The 25,888-nt window shown below is 51.2% G+C and overlaps 1 protein-coding gene across 1 annotated transcript in view; it reads left to right on the top strand.

The window, feature by feature from the left end:
- The window catches only part of NOS1 (nitric oxide synthase 1), a 66,039-nt gene that overhangs the window by 24,269 nt on the left and 15,882 nt on the right, over positions 1-25,888 (top strand). The window contains exons 3-20 of the mRNA XM_014284938.3: positions 2,629-2,761; positions 8,232-8,369; positions 8,831-8,976; positions 9,378-9,540; positions 10,755-10,846; positions 11,220-11,361; positions 12,097-12,236; positions 12,670-12,844; positions 13,914-14,015; positions 14,765-14,959; positions 16,096-16,181; positions 19,064-19,208; positions 19,640-19,744; positions 20,178-20,236; positions 23,819-23,935; positions 24,172-24,346; positions 24,762-24,900; positions 25,685-25,763. Of these exons, the coding sequence (XP_014140413.2) occupies positions 2,629-2,761; positions 8,232-8,369; positions 8,831-8,976; positions 9,378-9,540; positions 10,755-10,846; positions 11,220-11,361; positions 12,097-12,236; positions 12,670-12,844; positions 13,914-14,015; positions 14,765-14,959; positions 16,096-16,181; positions 19,064-19,208; positions 19,640-19,744; positions 20,178-20,236; positions 23,819-23,935; positions 24,172-24,346; positions 24,762-24,900; positions 25,685-25,763 (2,331 nt within the window). The remainder of the gene's footprint in view (positions 1-2,628; positions 2,762-8,231; positions 8,370-8,830; positions 8,977-9,377; positions 9,541-10,754; positions 10,847-11,219; positions 11,362-12,096; positions 12,237-12,669; positions 12,845-13,913; positions 14,016-14,764; positions 14,960-16,095; positions 16,182-19,063; positions 19,209-19,639; positions 19,745-20,177; positions 20,237-23,818; positions 23,936-24,171; positions 24,347-24,761; positions 24,901-25,684; positions 25,764-25,888) is intronic.

The raw sequence follows: 25,888 nt of genomic DNA, 5'->3' as shown, positions 1-25,888 counted from the left end.
GAGACAACGGCGAGTTTAGTCTAATAGCTTTGTTGCAGCTACGCTTGACTGTGCTTTTATAGCAGAGACTAAGGGTGAAGGCAGCACCTCTCTGCCCTGTTCACGCAGCCCTAAGTCCATTAGGAACAACAACACGCAACTCGTTTCTGCCCCAGTTGCAAATATGCAACGGGGTGTGGAGCATTTGCTCCTGAGCATCCAACCCTTAATGCCCACCTGGACTTCCCTGTTCCTCAGGATGGTGCATCTCATCAGGTGATGCTTGAAGCCAGTGAATGGGAGCAGGGCCCTGCTCCAGCAATACTTGTAATACACAAAGTAGCCAACTACAGCGATGACTTAATTCAAGCATCTGGTCTTTCTCCGTGCCGTTGGCACAGGTGCCAGCATTTATGGCTTTGCTGGTGTGCAGACAATGAGATTACGCGTGCAGCCACCCAGCCGAGACCTTCGGCTGCTGCTGCCGATGGATCAATTCCTCTCTGAGGTTTCCTTGTGCCGGCAGATGCCTTTTTAGATGGGCTTGCAAACACCTTCCTGGAAACAGCAGATTGAGCCAGGTGCCTGCAGGCATACGCTCAGTGTCATTTTGGAGATGCCTGTGGAGTATCTGGCATGCCGGGGTCTGTCTGCCTGAGCCTCTCCTGTCTGCACAGAGGCAAAGTCTGTGCCCCTGGAGAGGCACTGTGGTTCCTCAGGATGCAGGTTCCCTCTTTAAGTCCCAGGCACCAGTAAAGCCAAGGGATTTCTTCCATTGCCTTATGGAAATTAGTGTTCTCTGGGAGGTTTAATAGCTGGTCTTGACTTATAGGGAAGAGCCAGATTTACTGAATTTTCATCCTGCTAATCCTCTGTCTCATTGCTGGGAATTCTCTAGATGGAGGTAGGCTGGATGTGTCAGGAGTCCCTAAGCTCCCCCTTTGGGTGGGCTGGTAGAGGACAGAGTGTGTGCTGTATGGTTCATGGTTGTCCCCAGCCTTGGGGCCAGTGTGGCTGCTGAGTGCTGCCGGCAGTGCTGCCACCCGGTAGGGAGTGCTGGGACCTGTTGTCTTTGGCCGTGGCTGTGCAGTGTGGTGGGTGGGGTTTCTTGTGTTTTATCTGATTGAAACCCTTTCATGTACTGGGAGGAGCCAAGTCACAAAAGAACAGTTTTCTTTTCCTGGGAAGGTGGTGGTGGTGGTGGGGTATAGAAAACCCAGTAAAAACTGCCCCTACAGCACCTGTACCTCCTCACTTGCACCAAGCTGGCCATTTGCACCCTAAGGCAGCCAACATTTGGAAGGTGTCCAGGAGCCTAGTGTAATAGTTTGGCAGCTGAACATTGCTCTGTAAAGGCAGAAAAATTAAAGAAAACAGAGCACAGGGAGCACATCATGAAATATTTTCCTTAAGCTGTACCTAAGATACGAGCTGAGGGGCAAGGAGGATTGTGAAATGGAATTTACTTGTACATACATGTCTTCCCATGACTGTGTCAAGAGCATCGTGTTGGTGTGAATTCTGTCCTGAGTGTAAATGCCCTACTTTGGTCGGTGCCCAGAGCCCGCCGTCACTAATGGGAAGTCTCATTATTGACTTTAGCGGGCATCTGGAAGACTTTTAAGAACTGACAGCAGGAGCAAAACAATTGCCAGAGCGCATTACCCCGATGGTCTGTTGAGCAAGGGTGAAGGTGGTGTGGCTGCAAGCCATGGGGCTGTGTCCCTGCTGGCCCATGGCCCTGTGCAGCCCAGCCCATGGAGGTCCTTCCCACGTGTGGTCTCACCAGGTTGGTCGGTGCCTTCGGTGCAGATGCCACAGCCTGCCTTCTCTGAATGTCATCTTTCTAAACCCCATTTGTTTTTCTCCTTCGTGAGGGCTCATATGGCAGTGGTTTTCCATCACCTGCTTGGATGGCATTTAACAGCCTCACCGCCACCCCCTGGTATGGTCCCCAGGCAGACTACGCACTGTGAGTGACACCAGTGTCGCTGTGTAGGCCAGGGCAGCCAGTGCTGGGGACCTTCTCAGTCCCCCAGCCTTGCCAGCACACCCAGCTCTGTGGAGGCAATCCATCAGTTTGCTTGAGTAAAATCACTTGTGCTTGCCGGCATTTGCAGCACCAGTAAAGGTCAGGAAGAGGAGAGCGAGCTGTCTCTCCCTCCTGGGAGCCACCTATTTTTTCTTGGTTTTTTTTCCTCTCCTCCACTCATAAACACCAAGCTGCTCTGCAAATCCAGCTGGCTTTGCTAGGAGGTTTTGCTATGAGGTTTTGCAGCTGGAATTGCGTGCGGCTTTCCTTTCCCCAGCTATGTGCTTGCTCTCACAGGGCTCCAGCATGGCTTTGGGATGCAGAGGGTCTGGCGTGTAACCCCGCTAGAGCCGCTGTCAGGACAGAGGTTTCCTGTTGTTTTGCAGGCATTGCGCGGGATAATTTCTGTTGTGTTTGGGTTGCCCTCGCTGTGGTGACTCATTGCCTTGGCCCAGGCAGAGCATTTCCTCCCCTTCCGCAAGGTGATGTGTGAGTTTTTGCTCCTGTAGGAAGCAGCTGGAACAGGTCCTGGAGTCATCACTCCAGGACCTGGCCCTGTGGTCCCAGCACCCAGCTGCCCTCCAGCCTGCTGACCCAAATGGTTTTTAACTCTTCAGTTTCAGGGAAGGGGAAAACAAGCCACAGAAAACCTTACCAGCTCGGATGGAGAGCGATCGTGTCTTCGGTGACCTGTGGGAGAAGAGCAATGTGCCTGTGGTCCTGAACAACCCCTACTCTGAAGCAGAGCAGGTAAAAGCCCATAGCTCATGCTGTTTTAGGTGGGAAGGGTGTCTGGGGGTGCATGACCTGTCCTGGTGAGCTCTCGCACCACAGAGAACCTACAAGGGCTACCTGCACTACCCTGAAGACCTTTGATCCCAAGAGATAGTGTTGATGTGGTGTAGAGCCCATTTGGTCCAGAAGCCACGTTCTCCATAGCTGGGGCGGCATATAGGTCACTGGAGAACGATGCTTTTCATCCAAGGGGACAGAGTGGGATGGGAGCACAGCCAGGGACCAGGACTCTGAAATCTCCCTTGGGACTGTCAATCCTTTTCATGGCAAAAAGCCGAGTTGCATCATTAAAGTCATTTTGATTCACATGACAGTAATTCAATAGAGCACTTCAGATAATATGTTGTATGGTGCCTTTTCATCTCTTCACACTCCATGGGCATAAATTCTCAGGCTTCCTCACCAAAAGTGGCTTAACTCCATGTTTGTAGCAAAGCCAGAGACGTAAGGCAGACCCTGCCAGGGCAGAAAGATCACCTCTGGGAAAACATGACGTGCGTGACCACTGCCAAGCCTGTTCGGGCAAACATATCTCCCTGATGGGATTAACCGGCAACAGGGCAGGACATGGGGGACCATTTGGTCTTCTTGCTTCACTGTATTTCTCAGAGTGACATAGTAAGGACTGTTTTCCAAGGGAAGGGAAAAAAGTGCTTTTGTGGTCCTATGAAGACTTCTGAGAAAATCAGTATTTCCTCAGCTCAGGAATGTCTTCAGCAGTTACATCTGGCTGATGCCTCTTCCCAGCTCCAACGAGCCGCAATGCAATGCTCCTCGCTGACGTGCCACCTGCAGACCGCCACAGAGTGGGTGCCACTCGTGGTGTGGCTGACACCCAGATATTGAGCCTGGCCTTGTTACACAACAGTGTTCAGTGGCACATCCCAGGCCATGGCTCTTCCGGGGGTGTTTTCCCATTTCACAGGCATTTTACAAGCTGGGGGTGAGGCCACATGAGGTGACACGGTCCCTTCACGCCCATGGAGGTGACATGATCCCTTCATGTCCATGGAGGTGACATAGTCATGGCTGTAGTGGTTTAACTCTGCCCCTCATTCCCCTTGTGCCAGGAGCACCCTACTTTCCCTGGGGACTCCTGAGCAGAATGATGTTCACGTACACTTTTGCAGCACACGCAGTGTCGGAGACTCATGAGACATGCGAGACCCACCGGGCAGGTGTTGATGCACCTGTGGGGTGGCTGAGATACCCCTGATCATGCCAGACTTGCTGCACGGTTTTAACCAACCTGTCTGGGTTTTTAGATGCAAGTGGAAGTGATTTCCATGTTCCCCACACCCACAGCCCCTAGCAGCATAGACAGCCTTACGGTGGGTATTGTCCTCCATCAGCACATGCAAATGGGTGCATCCAAGAGCTGCAACACGCTGTGTTCAGCCACTGGAGAGCTGTCCCTGGGCAGCCCCATGTCCCGCTGCACAGTCAATGCACTGTGGCAGGCATCACAAGCCCATTTCACCCAAGGACAGATCACTGCTCTGGTGCCTTTGCCTTAGCTCTGGAAAGACATTGTCTTTCTGCGTCCTTTGCTAAGCTCCTTGCATGTACATGTCTGGTACTATAAGTACTTTATAACCTTCTGTGTTCAGAGCTTAATTTCTCTCAGTGTTACGACTGCCAAAACCCTCAGTCTTAATCTGCTATTAAACTCTTTAATATTTTTTTTTTCACTAGATGTGCAGCTTTCTTTTTATCCTTCTTATGCCCAAATCGCTATGCCTGCTTTTCTGGAGGCAGTCTGGTTTTCCCCCATGTTCCTTGCAGCCGTTCCGCCGGGCTGCATGCAATCAAGGCAAGTGAACTTCTTGCAAGCGGCAATAAATACTGTTAACACGGGGGCAAGTCAAGCCAAGAGTGAGCTTTTTATACACGTCCTTTAAAGCAGGGTTTGGTGAATTCACTTGGCCAAGTGTGGAATGCTCACTGAGGCTCGTAATAAGGTGCTGAAAGACCCGTTGGGCATCGATCCCTATGCCTTTTTTTTTTTTGCCAAGTCACACAGTGTGTTTCACTTGTTTCCCAGGATCCAAATCCCTCTGGGCCTAAACATCACCAATGGAAAGATGCTGTGACAGCACCAGCCCAGGTCTCGCGTGAGTCATGTTTCAGTCCATATAGATTGATTTGTTAGCTCCAGGGTAACCAGGGAGGTGTGTGCCCGTGTAGCTAGCAGAGGAAGGGAGTCATATCAGCTCTGCACTTGTAAAGATGATTTACAGCTTTATAAAATTGAAAAGCACACTTTCAGCTAGCAGGGTTAATGCAGTCCAGAAGGAAATGTCAGCATGCCTATATATCTATGACCAGGGCTAACACTGCAGACCTTGTCCTCCCACAGCCGACGCATTTTGGCAGGGCAATACATGCCGTTGTCACAGGCAGGGACTCCCAAAGTCCAGCTGGGACACATGACGAAGGCTGAGGACCTGTAAAACTCAGGTCTGCACAAAGGGAGATGGTTCCTGCTGTTCTGGCCCTAGGAAGTGCTTGGGGCTGGCTGCATTTCTGCCCTGCATCTGTGAGAGCCGCAGACAGCTCGCAAGCTGCACGCTGACGATAAGTGCCAACACGCTCCCTTGTAAAAGATGTTTGCATAATGCTTGTGTGCCCGACTGGTACGTTAGTCTCTTCATTTGTCCCACTCTTGAGTCACTGATATCACAGCTGCCTAATTAAAACATGAAAGGATCTCACACAACCTCCCTGACAGAATCAGGGGTAATATTTGGCTTCAGCTTTGCTATGCAGGGAAGGCATACATACACACATGGAGTTCTTTCTCAGTCTCTTCTGGGTGTCGCTTTCTCCACAGCTGCTCTGTGATGCGGTTGCCAGACCTGGCACCTCTGCTTCTTGAGGATGGTGTCACCTCGGCTGCTCCAGACGGGCTGGCATCCCAGGGATTCGGCATGCCTCTGCACCATGGCCCTCTTTCAGCAAAGATTCAAACGTTGCCAGTTCCTGCAGGGAAAAGACAAAAAGGAAAGGGAGCAGCTTTGAGAGAAGTTTAAGGTAGAACATCTGTAGGCAGATGTTAAGCAGCCAATGTCCACTAGCTTGGACCACGAGCTTGCTCACTCTCAGGATGGGGCCATTGCAACATCTGGATTCATAACCCACTTTTGGGCCATACCTGCTCCAGCAAGATGTTATTTAGCAGCATGTCTCCTAAGCTGCACCAGAGCCCCATCAGCAAATCAAAACTAACTCAGAATCAAAAAGCAGTGCTGGATACAACCACCACTTTCTGCTTGGTACTTCTAGCTCTGTCTGGCAGGTGGAGGTACAGGTTTGGGGTTTGTTTGCATTTTTGAGCAGCGGTTCTCAGCTAAAATTTACCAATCTCTCAGAGCTGCTCTGAGCAGTCACACTCAGAAGGAAGGTGGCAGATTATCTCCTTTGGTCCTAAGGGTGCCCCAGGTGGGTTCAGAGAGCACAGGATGCAGTTAGTGGCTCAGAAATGGTTTGATTCTCTTGAAAGAGTAAAACAAGCAGAAAAAAAATACCAGGAACTGTTATAATTCAGCTCAGATTCCCCAAAACTGAAAAAAAATGAACTTAAAAATAGTGCTTTTCCATGACTAGATTTAGGAGATTCTTTCTATTTACCACTGGTTTACTACTCGTTCTGTATTTAGTCTTATATTTGTTTTCTGCAGCATGGGAAGGGAAGCATGGGAAGGAATCCACTGTGTGGTCATCAGGCTTCAGGAGCTAGGACTTCAAAAGGCTCCTTGGGAAGATCATGAGATGTGTGATGTGAGGGATGTCAGAGACCCATGACAGCATAGCCTGAGGGTGTGCAGAGAGCAGCTTTCTGAAACTGAGGACCAAAGAGGGTCCTACTGAGGGATCAGGCTGTAAAGCTCTCCCTTCCCCTACATCCTCTGCCTCTTGCTCCTAGCATGTGTTTTCAGTGTATAATACTACACTGTGAGCCTTAGGCTGCTTGACAGCCAAATCCCTGTTTTCCAGGGAAAAAAAATGTGGAACATATGGTAAAAACTAGGGCTGGGCAAAAAAATATGTCCAACATTGCCACCGGGGCAGTGCAGTGGTGTCTGCTCAGCCTGGGCATCAGTCTCACCATCAGTCAGGCATCAGTCTCTCCCTGCCTCAGAAAAGCAGAGCGATCCTCTGGCAAAGTAAGAATGAGTTAGATCTGGACCCTCATTTTGCTTTTGTCAGCCTTGTGACCCCTGTTGCTTTCCCTCCTGGGTTTGCTAATCAGCAAAAGTGCTTGTTCTGAAACAAGAGCTTCTTCCACTATGTGCTGCCTCTTCTTCAGCTGGTCCTTCAGGCTGTAACACTAGTCCATGAGCTGCAGCTGTGACATGAGCCCAGAACTGTCAAAATGGAGAGTGAAACTCTGCACAGCTCTGCTGAAGGCTTTTTTTTAAACCTTGCAGATGGCTTAGAAAGGGGCACAAGTTACAAGACTCACGTAGGAAGGCTACATCAAAACACCGTCCATGCTCTGGTGTGGGATCAGGTCTCTCCTTGGAACCTGCGTCAACACCATTGTGGTTGCAGTGACTGAATCACTCCTGTTATAAGATCTGATTCCTGGAAAAAACATCTCCGCTTTCCAGGGCCACTGCAGATCTCACTGTCCCATGATACGCTGGTAGACACTGATTGCTCTTTAAGTGCTTGGGGTGAATAAGGGTGACAGCAGAAATACTAGATATTATCTGTGAAAACATGTGCAAAGACAAGCATTCGCAGCCAGCTCTTGTTACAAGCTCTCTGCTGGCTGAGGCTCCTGCTTATGTTGGCCTGTACCTTGAGATGTACAACATGAGCACACCCTGACGCAGAGTATCAGGGAGGGCTGGAGATTCAGAGCTGAGACTGAACTAATCCAACTATGCATAATTCAGCAGCCTTCACACTTGCATAATTTATCCATTCTTATTCCTACGATCTTCCAGCATTGATATCGCAGGAGATTGTGCGCTTGGATTGCTTGGAGGAACCATTGGCCACTAGCTCTATCTCACAGTGCTCATATTGGTGAGGCAGAGCTTGGCACATGCAAAACTTGAGCAGGTGATGCTCCTTAAAAAGAAACACTTAATACATTTTAGACAGGTAAGTCTTCCACTGGGAAACTTGAACACAACGTTCTCCTAAGTCACTTCTATCTCTGTTTTTAAGTCCTCTTCTAGAGGTTTGACTGTCCTGTAAACAGAGACGACTTCTCCACCGCATTGAGAGTTGGTTGCTCCACTGTAGGATTCCAAATGCTGCCAAATATTTGGATCATATACCTTGTCTCCATGTATTATCACAAGGATTTAAGCACAGGCATCCACTAATACAGGATGCTGCTTCTTGCTGTGACCTTTTTTGTGTATCTTGATGAATACTAACCTTGTGCCTGGTCTTCAATGTTGTCCAGCCACCGCCGCCTGGGCGGCAGTCCCCAACTAAGAACACAGTGAATGGAAGTCCTTCCAAATGCCCGCGATTTGTCAAGATCAAGAACTGGGAGACAGGCTCCGTGCTTCATGACACTCTGCACCTCAAGACCGCAATGGTGAGTAGAGTTCATAGGACTGGCCCAAAGTTAACTGAGCATAACTGAGTGGATCACAGTGTTTCCAAGATGTCTTTACCTGGAAATGCAGAACTGGATGAATTCAGGCCAGTCTTCTTGTTGCTGGTGGTTTCTGAATTTCAAACCTCTGGTGCAATAAGCTGGGTGAGAGGGAAGTCCATCTGGGATAAATAAGGAAAAGCACTTGACTTCATGCCAAGCTGAGGCAGGAATCTAGTGAGCCCAGATTGTCCATGTCAGGTGGGACAAGAGATGGCTGCATATGCTTACTCTTACACATTACTAATAGGTGTGAAAACAAATGAGCTGGAAGTGTCCCTGTCTGTCAAAGATGCCACCAACCTTCGTGTAGCTAATCACTGGCCTTCCCCAGCCCAGCTCACAGTAACTGAAAGTGCTGCAGTAACCCAAGACACGCTTGTCTCCTTCTGTCCCTTCAGGCCACCGCATGCACGGAGCAGATCTGCATGGGCTCAGTAATGACTCCTAGCCAGCATGTCCGCAAGTCAGAAGATACCAGGACAAAAGAGGAGGTGCTCCTCTTGGCTAAGGACTTCATTGACCAGTACTACTCCTCCATAAAGAGGTAAGTATTGACTGGAGAAGGTTGCAGCCCAAGGCTGCTACTTATGCTGAGATGTCACACATGATTTGGTCTTTCACACTTGCAAGCAAAAGCAGGGTGAGTGTTGTGGTTTAACCCCAGCTGGTAACTAAGTACCAGCAGCCACTTGCTCACAGTGAGACTGTGGTGCTCCATGTGCAGCTGGAGTTTCATTCATAGCATTTGTTGTGTGCCTCTATGCAAATTACTGACCTTTCCCATTTGCACTTGGTCATCTGTTACCTGAAAGCACAAGTGTGTGTGAATATGTGCCCACATGTGCTTAAGAAAGAAAGAACTCATGCCCAGGTGGAGAGCAGCAGAATTCCCCGCCCTCCACCCAAGCTGGCAACTGCCATATTCTCTGCTCCTCACCCGTGCAGATCTGGCTCTAAGGCGCACATGGAAAGGCTGGAGGAAGTGACCAAGGAGATTGAAGCCACTGATACCTACCAGCTGCGGGACACTGAGCTGATCTATGGAGCCAAGCATGCCTGGAGAAATGCAGCCCGCTGTGTGGGCAGGATTCAGTGGTCCAAGCTGCAGGTAAGCACCAACTCCACTGCAGACAGCTGGCACATTGCCTGCCAAAGGATGCACTGGAGTTTTGGAAAGGCAAATTTTACTCTTCAAATCCCTGGGGAAGCACAGCACAGATACAGTTGCGGGTGTCCAGCACACAGCAGCTCTGCACTCCTTGACAGTGGTGGGGGTGCACAGCAGGGAACTCAGCAGAAGCATCTGTGGGGTAGGTGTAGCTGAGGTGTCTGTCTTTGAAATGGGGCCAACTGGAAGGTGGTGCTTAGAGAACATTTTCCAAAATCAAATACTGCTCCAGTATCTTACATGTTGCTTCCAAAACTATTGCTCTGCCTTGAAAGAGGCAGCAGGACACACTCATCCTTGGTACAGAGATGCATGGCTGGCTCAGTGCCCTTGTGACTAGCTGGAAGCATAGAATAGGATCTGAATTAGTGATCTCTAGTGGAATCTCTTGGTACAGAGATGATGTCTCCGTCTGTAAGCTGCAGCACAATTCTTGTGGCTGCTTCACACAGGGTACAGGCACTGCCTGGGGCCAGGAGGCTGGGCCTCCTTTTCTCCCAACTCAGCCTTCAGCCCTACTGTTCCACTATTTCTTTTGGCACATCTGAACCGTAAGGGGAGCCATTTCTGCAAGAAGTTGTCTTCAAGCCTCCTGCTGACCCTCTTTCCTGGGTTGTCCATCCTTTTGTAGATGCCCCGTCCCTGGGAAACATTCAAGGTCGGTTTGGCTGGGGCTCTGACCAACCTGATTGAGTTGAAGATGTTCCTGCCCATTGCAGGAGGGTTGGACTAGGTGACATTTAAAGGTCCCTTCTGACCCAAACTGTTCTATGAGTCTATGATTCCTCATCCTCTTGGTGTCCCTCAGACCTGACAGACCCCTATCCTGTTTCAGCTCTGAGTCTTGATCTACAAGAGACAAAAAGCAGAAGCCACAATTTTTGGTGGATGAGCTAGGAACTGCAGCAGGTTGGGAGCACTGGGTTGAGAAGGTTTTTGCCTGAGCAGCAGATGACTCACCTCTCCTAAGCAGAAGGGGCAGCTGTGTGATACCCATGTGTTGTAAAGGCAGAGAATACATAATTATGGAGCTTTAGATACCTAACAAGTCACAGTGGTCTCTAGAGCTTTCCCTGTGCTGTTTCTTCTGCTTTGCTCTGCCCTAAGAGTTGGAGCATCCTATAGCATCGCCACAATTGCTTCTACTGTTCCAGGTGTTTGATGCCCGGGACTGCACCACAGCCCATGGGATGTTCAATTATATCTGCAACCACATCAAATATGCCACCAACAAAGGGAACCTCAGGTGAGCCATCTGGGAGTCACCAGGGTTTATATCTGAAGGCCTCTGGGTGTGTCAACCCAGCTCTGGGCCCTGCTGACATTACCTCCTTTAGCAGCTGTTGCACAACAGGATGGATGTAGCCAGCACCTGTCCTGGGGAGCACCAGAGGGACCTGGTATCAGGGGAAGGTGTCCTGCAGGTTCAAATATATCTCTTCTTGCTCTCTGTGGGACCTCAAAGGGCAGATTTTCCAATTATTTATCCTTTGATATATTCTATATCAAATGCAGAGCACAGATTGTTTTTCAGACCTACCTGAAACCCTGTGTTAGCAGCCAGCTTCCACCTGGAGCTGAATTGCTGGGTATTCACCAGCACTGCCTCTTCCTTCCAGATCTGCTATTACCATCTTCCCGCAGCGCACGGACAGCAAGCATGACTTCCGCATCTGGAACGCTCAGCTCATCCGCTACGCTGGCTACAAGCAGCCCGACGGCACGATCCTGGGAGATCCTGCAAATGTGGAGCTGACAGAGGTACCGGCTGAAGCCACCCTTCTGGGGTACCACGGGTGTGGGACTGCTGGGGGCATGCAGAAACTCTGACCACCCCAGGAGTGGGGAGGGTGCTGGGTCCGGCAGGGTTTATCACATCCACTGTGGTGCCATGAAATGAAGCTGGGTTTGCCTCACCCTCAGATATTTTCCCGGGAATGAAAGCTGTTTCTATCCATGCAGGAGTTGGTCATAGCTGTACCGAAAGACTCTTATCTCATTTCCTTTTGCTGAGAAGGGGTCACTTAGTGGTGCTGAGGGAACTGTTGTGGGAGGACATGTGTGTCCATTGCTGTCCTGAGCCACTGGGAATCAGAAATGGCATTTGCCTCATGCTGCTGCCTGTTGGCGCCGCCCACACAGCACCAGGGCTCTGCTGAGCTCAGCTCTTCCCAAACGCCTCTGCTTTTCTCACCCATTTTCTCCTTCACCATTACAGGCACGAATAGGGTAAGCAGCTTTTTCAGAGCTATGATCCTACCTGAGGATCTAGTTCTAGGCTCATTTTCAGCCCAAACCCCCCTTTCTTGGCCATGGGTTGGCTGTGACAGGCAACCTCAAGTTGTAGCTCCCTTGGATGGAGGTTATTACTCAACCTGTAAGGGCATCAGAGACGCTGTTAGGAGATCCTGCTCAGTGCCATGCCAGTCTGCCCATAACGCTTGAAAAGCAGGTGACCTGCTGGGACTTCTAATCCCATTGTTCTTTTGCCTGTAGATCTGCATTCAACAAGGGTGGAAGGCACCACATGGGCGCTTCGATATCCTGCCTCTGCTCCTCCAAGCCAATGGCAATGATCCAGAACTCTTTGAAATCCCCCCAGAGCTTGTGCTGGAAGTGCCCATCCGGCATCCCAAGTAAGTCAGAGTAAGCCCTAAAACTGCTCAAGGGACTCAGCAGGACTGAGCTCTGGTTTCGTGCTAAACCATCTCCTGTGCTTGGCCCTTCCTTGCTGTGGCTTGGGTGCTTTACTGAAGACCCTCTTCTAGGTCTTCGCTCCACTCTGATGTAAAGCTGGCAGAGTCTGGAGGTGGAAAGCAAGTTGTGTCCTTGTCTCAGGGCTGGTTTTCCTTTCCTTGAAGTCTACCAGGACTTATGTCACTCTGTAATGCTCCAGATGTATCACTTTCTCCCCATAAACAGCTCCTGAGGGAGATGTTCCTTCCAGGAACCATTCTGTTCGCATGTCCTTCAGCCTGTGGCTGGTAGCAATGCAGCCTGCTCCATTCGCCTGCCTGCTTCGGGCAGGGGAGGCCTTGCTGGTTGCCTGACCATGTTGTATCCTGGCAGGTTTGAATGGTTTAAGGACTTGGGCCTGAAGTGGTATGGTTTGCCAGCAGTTTCCAACATGCTCCTCGAGATCGGTGGCTTGGAATTTTCTGCCTGCCCCTTCAGTGGCTGGTACATGGGCACAGAGATTGGGGTCCGGGACTATTGTGACAACTCTCGCTACAACATACTGGAGGTAATTCCCCATCCTCAAGGAAGGCAGGTGCTCCTGGGGTGCAGTGGGTGTGTATGAAGTTACTGGGGAGCAGGCAGGACACTGGGAAAGTGTTGCCTTGAGTGGGAGAGTACAGGACACCTAAGTCTCCCTTAGGCGGAGCCACATGGCCAAGGGTGTGATGAGCTGGCAAGTATTTTTGTGTCCTATGGGGCCAGCTGCTACCTAAAACAGTGAGTGTGATGCCTATTGAGCTCCACATAGACTTCTCAAAGCACCTTATTGATCAGCAGGCACCTGGTCATGTGCTTGATTGAGGTCAAATGCTAGGATGTGGTGGGGCTGAGAGGATGCTGAGACACCTCGTGACTCCTCAGGGACATGCCTGCCCACAGGGACCCTCCAGCTGGCCCCTCTGGAGTGCTATGCCTCGGGGACTCCCCACACAGAGGACAGGGTGACTCAGAGACAAAGCCAAGCCACGGGGAAATGCTGGTGCAGGCAACCTGCACCCATCAAGGCTGGTTCCTTTGCCCTTCCAAGGGACACGCTGTGTTACTTGGAGGGGCTGCATCCCTCTCCAGTTGCTTGAAAACCAGAGGGGTGAGAGCAGTGGTGTGTGTGCCCATGCCCGTCTGTGATCATGCCTGGTGGAAGGACTCCAGGCAGAAGAAACTAAGAACAGAGTTTTGGGAGGAGCAGGGGGTCTGGCATGGGGAGAGGTGCAGGGATCTGTTCTTCCCAGCACATGGATCACCACCATCTCCTGCTGTGCCACAGACGTACCCATTTCCTCTCTTCCCACAAAGAGCTGCTGCTCTTGATGGCCCTTTTCAGCAGCATTTAGTCATCTTCTGGTGCTTGGGGGTGGAAGGGAGGCCAGCCTGGCCTCGATACTCTCATGGAGAGGAAAAGGCAGGACCACGTCTTCTCAGGGGAAGGCAAAATGCCAGCCCCTTGTTACAAGCACACTGCCCTGCCCTTGTGCCAGCCTGGGTCCCTTCTCTGCCTTCCTCTCCCCAGGCAGGTATCTTCAGTCCCTGGTTTTTGGCAATTAAAAGTGTTCACCTTCCACCCTGCTTTGTTACAGCAAGTGGCCAAGAAAATGAATTTGGATATGAGGAAAACATCCTCACTGTGGAAGGACCAGGCCCTGGTGGAGATCAACATTGCTGTGCTGTACAGCTTCCAGGTACCTGAGCAGCAGGACTGTCTTGTTTGGGTCACGCTTGAGGGACACAGGGATTGGATGGGACAAGTATGGAGACATCTGCCCAAGGACAATGGCAGCAGCTGGTATACTCAGCTGAAATTGGGCTGTGCCTTCCTAATTTTGGGCTGTTCCAGGAGCCTGCAGTGAAATTTAATAATCTCTGTGCCCTGGATGTTGCAAAGACAGCACCACCAGCATCTGAGCTGTGCCATTGCAGAGGGAGTGCCCCGAGGGGTCAAGATCCAGCCCTTCTGTCCCATCCATGAGGCAAGAATTGGCTCAGGTTCTCTCCCTGCCTGCACTTAAAGGTTGAGTAGCAAAACTAGTCCTTGGTAACCCAACTTCAGAGGGTGGGAGTCCTTCCCAGAGCTGGATCAGAGCTGCTCCTTGAGTTGTGCAAGCCATGAAAGAGTTCCCCAAGGGGCTGAGCAGAGGATGCTCCATGCCATTCATACCACCTTAGTCTTTGCTTGGCCCATGACAAATAACAGGAGGAACAGCCATCCCATAGCACATCTACTCATGAAGGACAAGGGCAGCTTTACAGCCTCCTTGGGAAGACCAGGGTCAGGAGCCACCTTGTGTTGTCTTCAAAGGTTACGGTCCTGTAAGACCATGGGAGTGAGCCAGATTCGGGCCAAACAGCTCCAAATGTAAAATCTTGGCTTTTGCCTTCTGGACTGTATTAACCCACAGCTGTTGACTCTGCTTTCTTGTCCCTCCCACAGAGTGACAAGGTGACCATTGTGGATCACCACTCAGCCACTGAGTCCTTTATCAAACACATGGAGAATGAGTACCGATGCCGCGGAGGCTGTCCTGCTGATTGGGTGTGGATTGTCCCACCAATGTCTGGCAGCATCACCCCAGTTTTCCATCAGGAAATGCTCAACTACCGTCTCACACCTTCCTTTGAGTACCAGGTACTGTCTGCACCCTACCTGCCACCAGTGCTGCGTGTCCAAAGGTGCAGCCGAGAGCAGGGTGAGAGCTGGAGCTCAGAAGATGTAGGAAGGAGAGGGACACCATCTAGTCCCTTCAACAAGCTGTCCCTCGAGGCAGCGAAGTCCATGAACAAGTCTAATTGATGATTCCCCCCCCAAGGCAGTGTAAGAACCCCCTGGATGTTACACCTTTTCTCAGGGCAATGGCTTTTGAGCCCTCCAGGAGAACATGGGACACCTGAGCCCCCAGCTTTCATGCTTGGATCAAGCAGAGCTCCCCACTTTGGAAGTGCCTAATTTTGCACTTTGATGGGTAGGTGAGGAAATGACCTGGTAGTCACTGTATCCCTCCTTCCTCCAGCCCGCAGGGATCCAACAATTTGATGGGGGTAGGGAGGGGGGGCCCAGCAGGCCAAACAGTGGGCTGAAATGCTGATGCTGGAGTATTTAACACTTCAGACCATGGGAAAAAGGCCCCTAAGCAAACATGCCCTTGTCAGCCAACCATGCCTGCTCCACTGGTTTTCACACAATGTGACCTTTAGTCAGAGCCCTTAAGGAACAATCACAAACCAGGAGCAGTCTGTTCATTTCTGTAACCAGTCCACAAGGAACCCCAATGGTTCCTGGCCCTGATTACAGACAGCCACCTGCGAGAGCACTGAATTACCTTCTGCATGCTTGTCCCTTGCTTCAGCTGCCTCCCCTTCCCAAAGGGCCTCTCAGGAAAAAAACCCAACACATACACATGGGCTGGGGAGGGGGAAGGATGTGTTTCCATTGCTTCTCCCCTTCTGGTGTTGCCTTTCTTCTTTTCCCCTGTGGCTTATTAACGCTCATCTCAGAGGTGAGAAGGCATTTGGCCAGATGCTGTTACAAGCCAGCAAGGTTTTATTATATAGCAATTTTTCTGTGCATACTCCTTTGCCCAACTGCCTCAAGAAGCCCATGGGGCTCCAAGGATCAGGGACTATACAGAAGATCGAGAGCTGTGAAGAGGTCAGCTAGTCCTCCCCTTCATGACTAGAGGAATTCAACACTAAGTGCTGTGGATAGAGCTTTTCTCCAAGCTCTGAGCACTGCCCATCAGCTGCTGCTGCTCTTCTTTCTCCTAGCCGGACCCCTGGAACACCCACATCTGGAAAGGGGTCAATGGGACACCTACCAAGAAGAGGGCCATTGGCTTTAAGAAGTTAGCAAAGTAAGTACCAGTGGGGTCTAAAAGGCCCTGTAGTGTTTGGGGCCAGTCCTGGTTTTGGGCAGCTCTGTTTGCTGTGCTGTTTGATAGTGCTACCCTATGGATGTGTGCAAACTGATGGGTTGTGAACCCAGAGGTCAGACCACTGGAATCTTTACCTGCCAAGAGGGATATATGGAGAACGGGCAGTTCTTTGAACACCTCATTAGACCACTAAAAGGGGTGTGACCAGGTGAATACCAGATGCTGCATGTAGCCTCTTCTCCCAGGCGGATTCGTTCTCCAGAAAGGTGATCTTCAATGCTCAGGAATGGCTTTCTCACTTCTTGGGGGCCTGTTTCTCCTTTCACAGCCTCCTGGGGCAGAGAGATCACCCATCACCGTTCAGCACCATGCTGGTACAAGCAAGATGAAACTCATGTCCATATTTCTTTTTTTCTCACTGACTCTTTAGTTACTTGAGGAGCACTTGTCCCACTGCATATCTAAATCTCCAAACACCCACTCTGAAAGGAAAGGGGAGATAGGAATGAGGAATCTCCCAACAGGTAGCAGATGGATCAGTGCCGAGCTGAGATTTGCACTTCATGGCCAGTTGACCTCTAGTAATGGGCCATGCAAGTCCCTCTCCCCTGCCAAAGCTCCTAGTCAGCAGGGGTGTAGGAATGAAGTGTAATTTGGACCCTTTTGCTGATCCTGGGCCAAATGCCTCCCCCGTGGGCCATTGGCAGAGAGGTTCTTGTAGGAGCTGCTGGCTCCGTGGCAGCAGAGCCCTGGGCCAAGACTGGGGAGGGCTGGGTCTGCCCCAGTATTGGTGGCCAGGCTGCCAGGTGGCCTTGTGCTGTTCACAACACCTCCCCACCTTCAGTTTCCTTGAGTGCCTACTATCAGTTTGCTCCCACTCTTCAGCTGTCACCTTCTGTAAGCTGTTTTCTATGGCGCATACCTGAACGTGATCAGCAGCTGATGAATGTACTCCTTAGGCTGACACTGGTGCCTGGGTCTGGGCTGCAGCCCGAGGCTGGTGGAGAGCACAGAAAGATTAATTGAGCCATTGCATTAGAAGAAACAATGCTTGTATTTATGTGTGTGCGATTGATAAATGATTTTATAAAAATGTGAGCATGGCAGGTAATTAAAAAAAAAATATCTCCATTGTTCCTGACGTAGGGTAGAGGAATTACTTTTGTAATTTACCTTTAATTCTGCCTGGATCTGAACTGATCAGCTGAACAAGTGGTGGACCGAGCCCAGCAGTCCCAAGCGTTGCACTTGGCACTGGCTGCAGCATGATTTTGATGTCTGCTCAGACAGGCTGTGCTGGTTCTGGCCAGATCAGAGCGTTCAAACCTGCAGTCCCTGCCGGTCCTGCCCCTTCCCTCCCCTGGGGCCAGGGGACATTGCCATCATGGGAAAGCAAAGGGGCAACTTTAATATGAAGAACTAAACAAAGGAGTGGTAGTATAGCAGCAAATATAATGCTCCTGAGGCTGACTTCAACATGGAGGGAAGCTGCCCCGGGGAGGCAGGACGTAACAGACTGGTAGGGTTTCCACCTCTTCTTTCCTCCCCTTTTTTCTTTCCCTGGGTGATTTTCCCAACCTAGAACATGTCTTCCCTCCTTGGCAGGGGGAAGCTGGGCTTCTCTTCTCCTGCCAGTGTAACCAGTCCAGCTGCAATCTCCGTTCCCTGTAGCTCATCTGAAGGGGACAAAGGAGTCCTGCTGAACTTGATCACCCAGGGCAGGGTCTGATCACCCTGTCAAAGTGAATCAAGCAGCTCTTATTCTTGCAAAGGCCACAGAGATGCTCTGTGCTCTCTCAGCCCCTCCCGAAACCGTCCCTTCCCTATTGCAACACACCAGACTAAATCCAGACCTGCCTTTCTGGTGACCCCATTTAAAGGCTTGATGGTCCATGTCAAAAAGGTGAAGATAGTCTTCACTTAGGAAAAATAATGTTAATGTGATTATGAATGGCCCTAAAATAACAAACTTGCCACACTGGGCTTGGTGCCTTACCATGCAACCCAAAGCTGGCTCATGACAGCCTCCCTTGTCCCCCATCACTGTGCTCCCACTGATGCCAACCCAGCCATCAGCACTAGCAAAGACAAGGAGCCAGTGTTTTTAGCCAGGATTAGAGATGCCAGTGACCCCTCAGGGCCCCTCTGACCTGCTCTCAGAGCTGAGCTAGTGGGGAAAACGAGAGCAAATGCATCCAGTCATGATTGCAGCCACTGAAGGCAGCCAGCTGGACACAGTCCTGCAAACACTCAAATAAATGTGCAACCTCTCAGCCTCAGGAGGGCTGTTCCTCTGAGTAAAGTTCATAGTTTTGATGGAGTGCAAATCAAAGGAACTACAGCAAGCTTCAACTGACCTTCTCAGTGTCTCAGGGCTTTGTATGTGATATGTGGAGCCCAGGCACTTCTGCTTGCCTAGAACACCTTCAGAAAGGCAGCCAGGTAGGATTTAAACACATGAAGAGATGGAGAAGCTACTGTTTCTCCTGTAGCTTGGGCTCTGGTTGGTCTCCAGCTTTTCCTTTGAGGTTATGTGGTCACTGCTTTCAGCTCCTGCTGCCCCTGATTATTCTTCTGTTTCTCTGTCCCTGCAGAAAGACCACCTCCTCACTTGGTTTATCCATGCAGGTATCGCAGTTCTGTGTTCAGGCTCCTCCATGCAGCCTTATTGCCTGAGAAGTCAAGAAAAACACGCTTTTCCATAGCTTCCTGGTTTAGTATATAACAACGAAACCAGTGATGCTGCAGCTTTTTAAGGCAGGCTGTTCATTTAATAACAAATAAAATGGTGTGAATAGTCTGGGCTAGAGGGACTGACAAGGAAGCAGGCTCTCTTACTGGGAATTATTCTTGCTTCCTAGGGCTGTGAAGTTCTCAGCCAAGCTGATGGGGCAGGCCATGGCCAAGAGGGTCAAAGCGACCATCCTGTATGCCACTGAAACAGGGAAGTCGCAGGTCTATGCAAAAACTCTGTGTGAAATCTTCAAGCACGCTTTTGATGCCAAGGTATTGTACTAGCTCCCAGCCCCTGCAAGATTATGTGCGCATCTGGTTGGCTGTTGGAAAATACAGGGCTCACCGCATGTGGAGCTCCCCAGTTGCCAAGGGTCTTAAGCAGCTCCCAGGATATGACCTTGTGGGTCTGGATTAAAGCCTGCACGGGAATTTTTCCAGCTAATTTCCATCTAATAGTCCTGCAGGCATTGTAGCATACATACATCTACTGCCTCTCCAGTGGTAGTCCTATGGTTTGTCCATATCCCTTGAGCCTCTTGTTCTCATCTTCCCTGTGTGGAGATCTCTGCCAGTGCACTGGCATGAAGTCAGCAAGGATATGCTGCTCCCATCCCCAGGTGGACAGGAGTTCATCCCAGGAGACCAGCTGATGGTAGATCTCCCCACTAAAAGCCTCTTGCTAACGTCTCTGTTGCTCCCAGGTGATGTCCATGGATGAGTATGACATTGTGCACCTTGAGCATGAAACCATGGTCCTGGTGGTCACAAGCACCTTTGGCAATGGAGACCCACCTGAGAATGGAGAGGTAGGGCATAATGCAGGGATGGGTGACTACAGCAGGGGCGTGAGCAGGGGACAGGCAGTGGGTAATGGGGAGAAGCAGCCTCTTTTTGCTCAGCCTGAGCTGGAATGGCCCCAAACAGATCCAGGTGCTGCTCTTGCCTGCCTCCAGCCTGTTCTGAAACAGGGATATCTACTTATTCCCTGCTGTGAGACAAGTAGTTACTTGTTGCTAGTAATCTGTTGCTAAATTCATCCTGTACAACTGATGTCAGTGTCACACAAGAGGTGCCAGCCCCTTGACTGGGGAGCCATGACCTCATCCAGCCCTGTACAATAACAGCTCCGCAGGCTGATGGGAACAGCAGAGAGCAGAGCCACAGCCCGGGCTTTGGTCACAGCTTCGTTTCCTGCAGAGACTGGCAAAACTGATGGCCTTGTTTTATTTCTTGCTGCAGAAATTTGGCTGCGCGTTAATGGAGATGAAGAATCCCAACTCCAACCTGGAGGAAAGGAAGTAAGAGCACTCCAACCCCCTCCCTTCCCACTCAAACCCCAGAAAGCAGGTGGCCCCACAGCCAGGACAGCCTTCTTCTCTGCTTTCCTCCTCTCGGAAGGGGATGTGAAATCCTCACGCAGGTTTCAAGTTTGCAAAGATTCAAGGGATGGGACCTGCCTGGAGGACCAAGGGATTGAGCAGGTGGAGGTCCCAGGGAGGATAAAAGCACATGCCTATGGACTCCAGCTTATAATTCCTTGGGCTGATATTTTCAAGCTTGTCTCTTCAGCTGTAAGAGGCAGGCATCTATAAAAAAAACCACCTAAAAGCAGGGATTCCCCCCAAACCGTTGAATCTGGGAGCTGAGGCTGTCCAGGAGACACCAAAATAGTAAGACTTGGAGGTGGAAGGGAGTTCCCAGTTATGTGGATGTAGGTGGGGGAGGGCTTGAGAACCAAATTTAACTTCTTGCATCATGTGAAAATATTTCTAGAGTAAATAAGAGCTGTTATAAATTCTGGCTGTGATGTTTGTAACAGTGAGTCTAGAAGTGGTACCTTGGAGACAGGGTCTGGGTTTTTAGAAAATCCCTCCTCGCTAGAAAATGAGCCTTGAGCATCCCAGTGCATGTCCCAGAGGCTGGGAAGTGAGGGCAGCCAGAAAAGTGTTAATCATTTGGGGCCTCCTCTAATTTTAGCTATTAAGTACAATATATTTCGCTTAACTGGGACACTGCTCTGCTCTGGAGTCTCTCCTGAATTAACACAGTGATGCTTGCAAGTGGCAAAAGGCTTCTCCTTAATTAAGGAAGAATTAGCACTGGCCAGTGGTACAGTGCAGTTTAACCGCCCTAACTTTCTGCTTGAGCAATGCAGAGCAGTGCCAGTGGGACTGAGAGTAGTGACAGACACATCAGGGAGATGATTTGTACCTCTCCACTGCTGATGACACAGTCCCGAAGTGGTCTCCTTGCTGTGCAGCCAAGTCACCTGGTGGATTCCACAGGGCTTGCGAGCCAAAACCCTACTAGGTGCCTTAGCAGGGACAGCTGACAAAACGGGACATGCAGGCTGCCCTGGAGGTTTCTGGGTGGAGAAGGGGCATTTTGCAAGTGGCTTTCACCCCAAGGATCTTCACTTTTTGGGGCTAGGTTTGTGCAATGTTGGGTTGGGTGTAGGCGTGTCACCCATGGCCAGCCAGGGAGATTTGAGGAGGACAAAAGCACCTGAGCTCAATGCTGGCTGTCCCAGTCACCTCTAAATGTAATTTAAGGGACTGGCAGGAGTTTCTGAGAGCCAGGGCAGCCTGTGACTTAGTTACCTGACAGCAAAAGAGGTCAGAGTGCTGGAAAGAGCTACCTGCAAGGACAGATCAAAAGGGTGAAAGCTATTTTATCTGGAGGAGACAGAAATGTCGTGCGGTAGCAGACTTTACACAGGGAAAAAGGTGATTGTGTAGGCAGAGGGAATAAATTGCTCCACGTGGTCCCACCACTATAGGCCAAGATGTCATGGCTCTATAGAATCATAGGATGGTTTGGGTTGGAAGGAACCTCAAAGATCATCTAGTTCCAACCCTGCTGCCCTGGGCAGGGACACCTTCCACCAGACCAGGTTGCTCCAAGCCCCGTCCAGCCTGGCCCTGAGCACCCCCAGGGATGGGGCACCCACAGCCGCCCTGGGCAACCTGGGCCAGCGCCTCACCACCCTCAGTTTCTTCCTTATATCTAATCTAAATCTGCCCTCTTTCAGTTCAAGCCATTCCCCTTGTCCTATCCCTACACATCCTTGTAAAAAGCCCCTCTCCAGCTCTCTTGTCGGCCCCTTTAGGTACTGGAAGATGCTCTAAGGTCTTCCTGGAGCCTTCCCTTCTCCAGGCTGAACAACCCCAGCTCTCAGCCTGCCCTCACAGGAGAGGTGCTCCAGCCCTCGATCATCTTTGTGTCCCTCCTCTGGACTCGCTCCAGCAGGTCCATGTCCTTCTTACGCTGGGCCCCAGAGCTGGACGCAGGGCTGCAGGGGGGGTCTCACCAGAGCGGAGCAGAGGGGCAGAGCCCCCTCCCTCGCCCTGCTGGCCACGCTGCTGGTGATGCAGCCCAGGGTATGGTTGGCTTTCTGGGCTGCGAGTGCACATTGCCGGGTCGTGGTGAGCTTCTCGTCCACCAGCATCCCCAAGTCCTCCTCAGGGCTGCTCTGAATCCATTCTCCTCCCACCCTGTATTTGAGCTTGGGATTGTCCCAACCCATGTGCAGGACCTCGCTGACATTAAGCTTGAAAAAAAACCTTTTGCAATGAGAGGACAACAGGGAGGAAACTGCCTGGGGAAGAGAGGCTGTGTCAGCCTGGCATCTGGAAAAAGGTGGAGAGAGCAGCTCCTGCCCGTGCATCCTGTGGACCCCTGGCTCCATGCCCACTGAGGGATGCTGAGGGTGGCTGAGACCACCCAGGGTGGGAATTGGTGACCTCTCTAAGCCACAGTGTCTCAAGGACCCTCCCAGGGCACTGCAGCTGCAGCTCTCTGACCACAGCCCAGGGGTTTTGCTGCGGCTGTGTATTTGATTCCTTATGTCTTACAGCAAGGGTTTCCTAAGGGTTTTCAGAAGCATTCATAAACCATTCCCATTTAAGGATCCGCTGGATCTTTAATATATATATTAATAAGGATAACATAGTCCATGCTTTAACAGTCACACCCCACCAGAAGGACCTATTCCTTTCAGCAAAAGCTGCTGTTGCCCTGACCTTCAGCCCAGCACCCAACTGGGGAGTTTGGGCTTCATGCCCGGCTAAATCGGTGGGCTGTGCTGCCCTGCCTTGGCCACGTAACCCAGGGTGAGAACATGGCCCAGGGACAGCAGAGAAAGAAGTGGGTCCATCCAGATGTAGTGAAGCAGAAAAAGCATGAGAAGTCTGGCAGAAAGGAGGAGGCTCTGGAGCAGAGGTGGAGCACAGGGCTTTGCAACCCTGGTGGTTATTTTGCTCAGGGGTTGTCTCCTCTGCATGGTGTGCCGGGTACAGGAGGTCTGCTGTGACTCATCCACACACTACTGCTTCATTGCTCTGGCAGTATATTTAGAAACTCTTGTGTAGAGCAATTTTTGAAGATGGTTCAATTCAGAAATACTTCTGCTGCTGTCAGATTTTTTTCTCTGCTCCCCTTCCCCCTCCTCATCCCCTTTTCTCTCACTCGTTTGTTTTTTTACTTGCTATGAATGAAAAACCCTTCAGAATATCTGTTCAGACATATACCCGACCTTGTGTGCAGGCAGGGAAGGACAGGTAAAGCCAAATGTCCTGTCAGCTGGGAGCAATGTGGTGGCCAGCACCTGGGTCAGCCCACTGGGAGGTGACTGGAGGATTTCATGGAGAAGACCAGGTCCAGCCAGGGGCATGCAGCATATAGGTTACTATGGCTTAACCCTGGGAGGGAGCACATTTCTCTGCTCTAGCCACTGATCACGGTGCCTGCTCATGGAATATTGAGCCCTGAGCTCTATTTAGGTCTCCTCCACAATCTGGTCACCTTTGAGCACGCAGCCTGGTGGGAACCACAGACACATTTGTCACCACTGTAATACTTGATGCTGTCGCTGTTCACAGGAGCTACAAGGTCCGTTTCAACAGTGTCTCCTCTTACTCGGATGCACGGAAATCCTCAAGCGATGGCCCTGACTCCAGGGACAACTTTGAAAGCACAGGGCCCCTGGCTAATGTCAGGTAGGTAGGATGGGGTAGAGGTAGCAACCTCTTGTTGCAGAAGGGACAGAACAGGATGTGGTGCTGCACAGAGCCCCTTTCTCCTACTGCAGCTCTTATATAAAACATGATGTATTTCTGTAATGTGCAGATCTCTCCACAGTCCCTCCTGCTGCTGGTGGTGGTGGTGGTGGAGGAGGGGGAGACATCAATGTCCTCCCCAGCTCAGCAGCCACAGCTGTGCCACCTCTTCGCAGGTTCTCTGTATTTGGGCTGGGATCACGTGCTTATCCCCATTTCTGCGCCTTTGCCCGGGCAGTGGACACCCTCCTGGAGGAGCTGGGTGGAGAGCGGATCCTCCGCATGGGAGAAGGAGATGAGCTCTGTGGCCAAGAGGAGTCCTTCAGGACCTGGGCCAAGAAGGTCTTCAAGGTAACCCACTTCCCTTGTGCTCCAGGGAGGAGCAGGGGGGAGCAGGACACAGGGACAGAGAAAAGCTGGTAGTTAGAGTAGGATCGAAACCCAGCCTCTCCTTCTCTACACCAGGATACCCAGGCATCACCCTTGCCCACAACAAAGAGGTTCTCCATATTTTGGTAGAGCTGATGTTCTGGTTTGTGCTGACTGCCAAAGGGTGAGCAATGTGCTGACTTCCTGCATTATCCCAGATGCCTGGGGAAGGAGGGCACCATGAGACATGCCCATGGCCACTGGTATAGCCCTACACCTTTGGAGGCTCCTTCTCCATGTGTTGGCTGAGGTGGGGTGGGACAAGGCAGGTCATGGGGCTTGGTCAGAAAGCCCAGGGGCAGCAGGGAGATGCCTGAGAGCCTGGTGCGTGCTGCAGGCAGCGTGCGACGTGTTCTGTGTGGGGGACGACGTCAACATCGAGAAAGCAAATAACTCCCTCATCAGCAACGACCGGAGCTGGAAGAGGAGCAAGTTTCGCCTGACCTATGTGGCTGAGGCCCCGGAGCTCACACAAGGTATGAAGAGGGGGTCACCCCAGAGAGCTCTGGGCATGGGGCAGGTAGAGGAGAAGACATAGTGGGCTCAAGCTGGGGTGAAGGGGCCAAACCTCCTTACTCCTTCTGTGTTATATTCCCAGCATTTCAGTCTTGCCTTTCCCCTCCATCACATGCACAAGGAACAGTTTGTCATGGTCTGAGATCCCTCTGGCTGGTCCCTGTCTGTATCTGTAACAGAGATGTTGGGATATGATCTGATCTCCCTCCTCCTGACCCCATTTTTTGAAGCAAAGAGCTGGAAACCTGGGAGCTTTCCAAGCTTGCTTTGTCCAAATGCTGCTCCACTGAGCGTTGCGGTGCAATGGCAGGTCCAGCCCACCGACACCTGGCCCCTCAGCACGGCTCCTGCAGCTGATGATCTGCCGCACTGGCTTAGCTCTTCCCAAATTCAGCCGCTTTGCTACCAGCCAGGTGGTACTGGCAGCAAGAGGAGCATGCCTGCATGTGAGGGCACGTCCCCACACCTCATGAGGGTGGTTTCAGAGTCATCCTTAGTCACTAACAAAAGGGACACATGTTTGGTTTCCCCCCCTGGGTTTCTGATCCCCCAGGCTCACTGGAGATTTGCGGATGGGGGCAGGAGGGTGGTCAAGCCCACGGTCTGCTCGCTGCAGCTGGTGTCAGCCAACTCCAGTCTGAAGGGCTGAACCTGTAGCAGCAGCTGACAGCCCTGCAAAAGCCAGAAGCTGCCTGCCTTGGCCATGGTCTGCTGCATTGCTTCACTGACTCTTCTGCTCCACAGGACTGTACAGCATCCACAAAAAACGTGTCTATGCAGCACGGCTTATCACACGCCAGAACCTGCAGAGCCCGAAGTCCAGGTAGGAGATACAGCTGTCCTGGGAGCTGCGCGCACTCATGGTGCACACAAGCATCCATGCACGCAGTGCTGCACATGACCCTTGACCCCTGAATGTCCCATGGATACCATCTTTGTGGAAATTAG

Source organism: Falco cherrug, chromosome 1 (genome assembly GCF_023634085.1).
Source record: "Falco cherrug isolate bFalChe1 chromosome 1, bFalChe1.pri, whole genome shotgun sequence".
Lineage (NCBI taxonomy): Eukaryota > Metazoa > Chordata > Aves > Falconiformes > Falconidae > Falco > Falco cherrug.
Note: the sequence above shows the minus strand (reverse complement) of the source record. Positions and strands in the feature narration are given on the sequence as shown.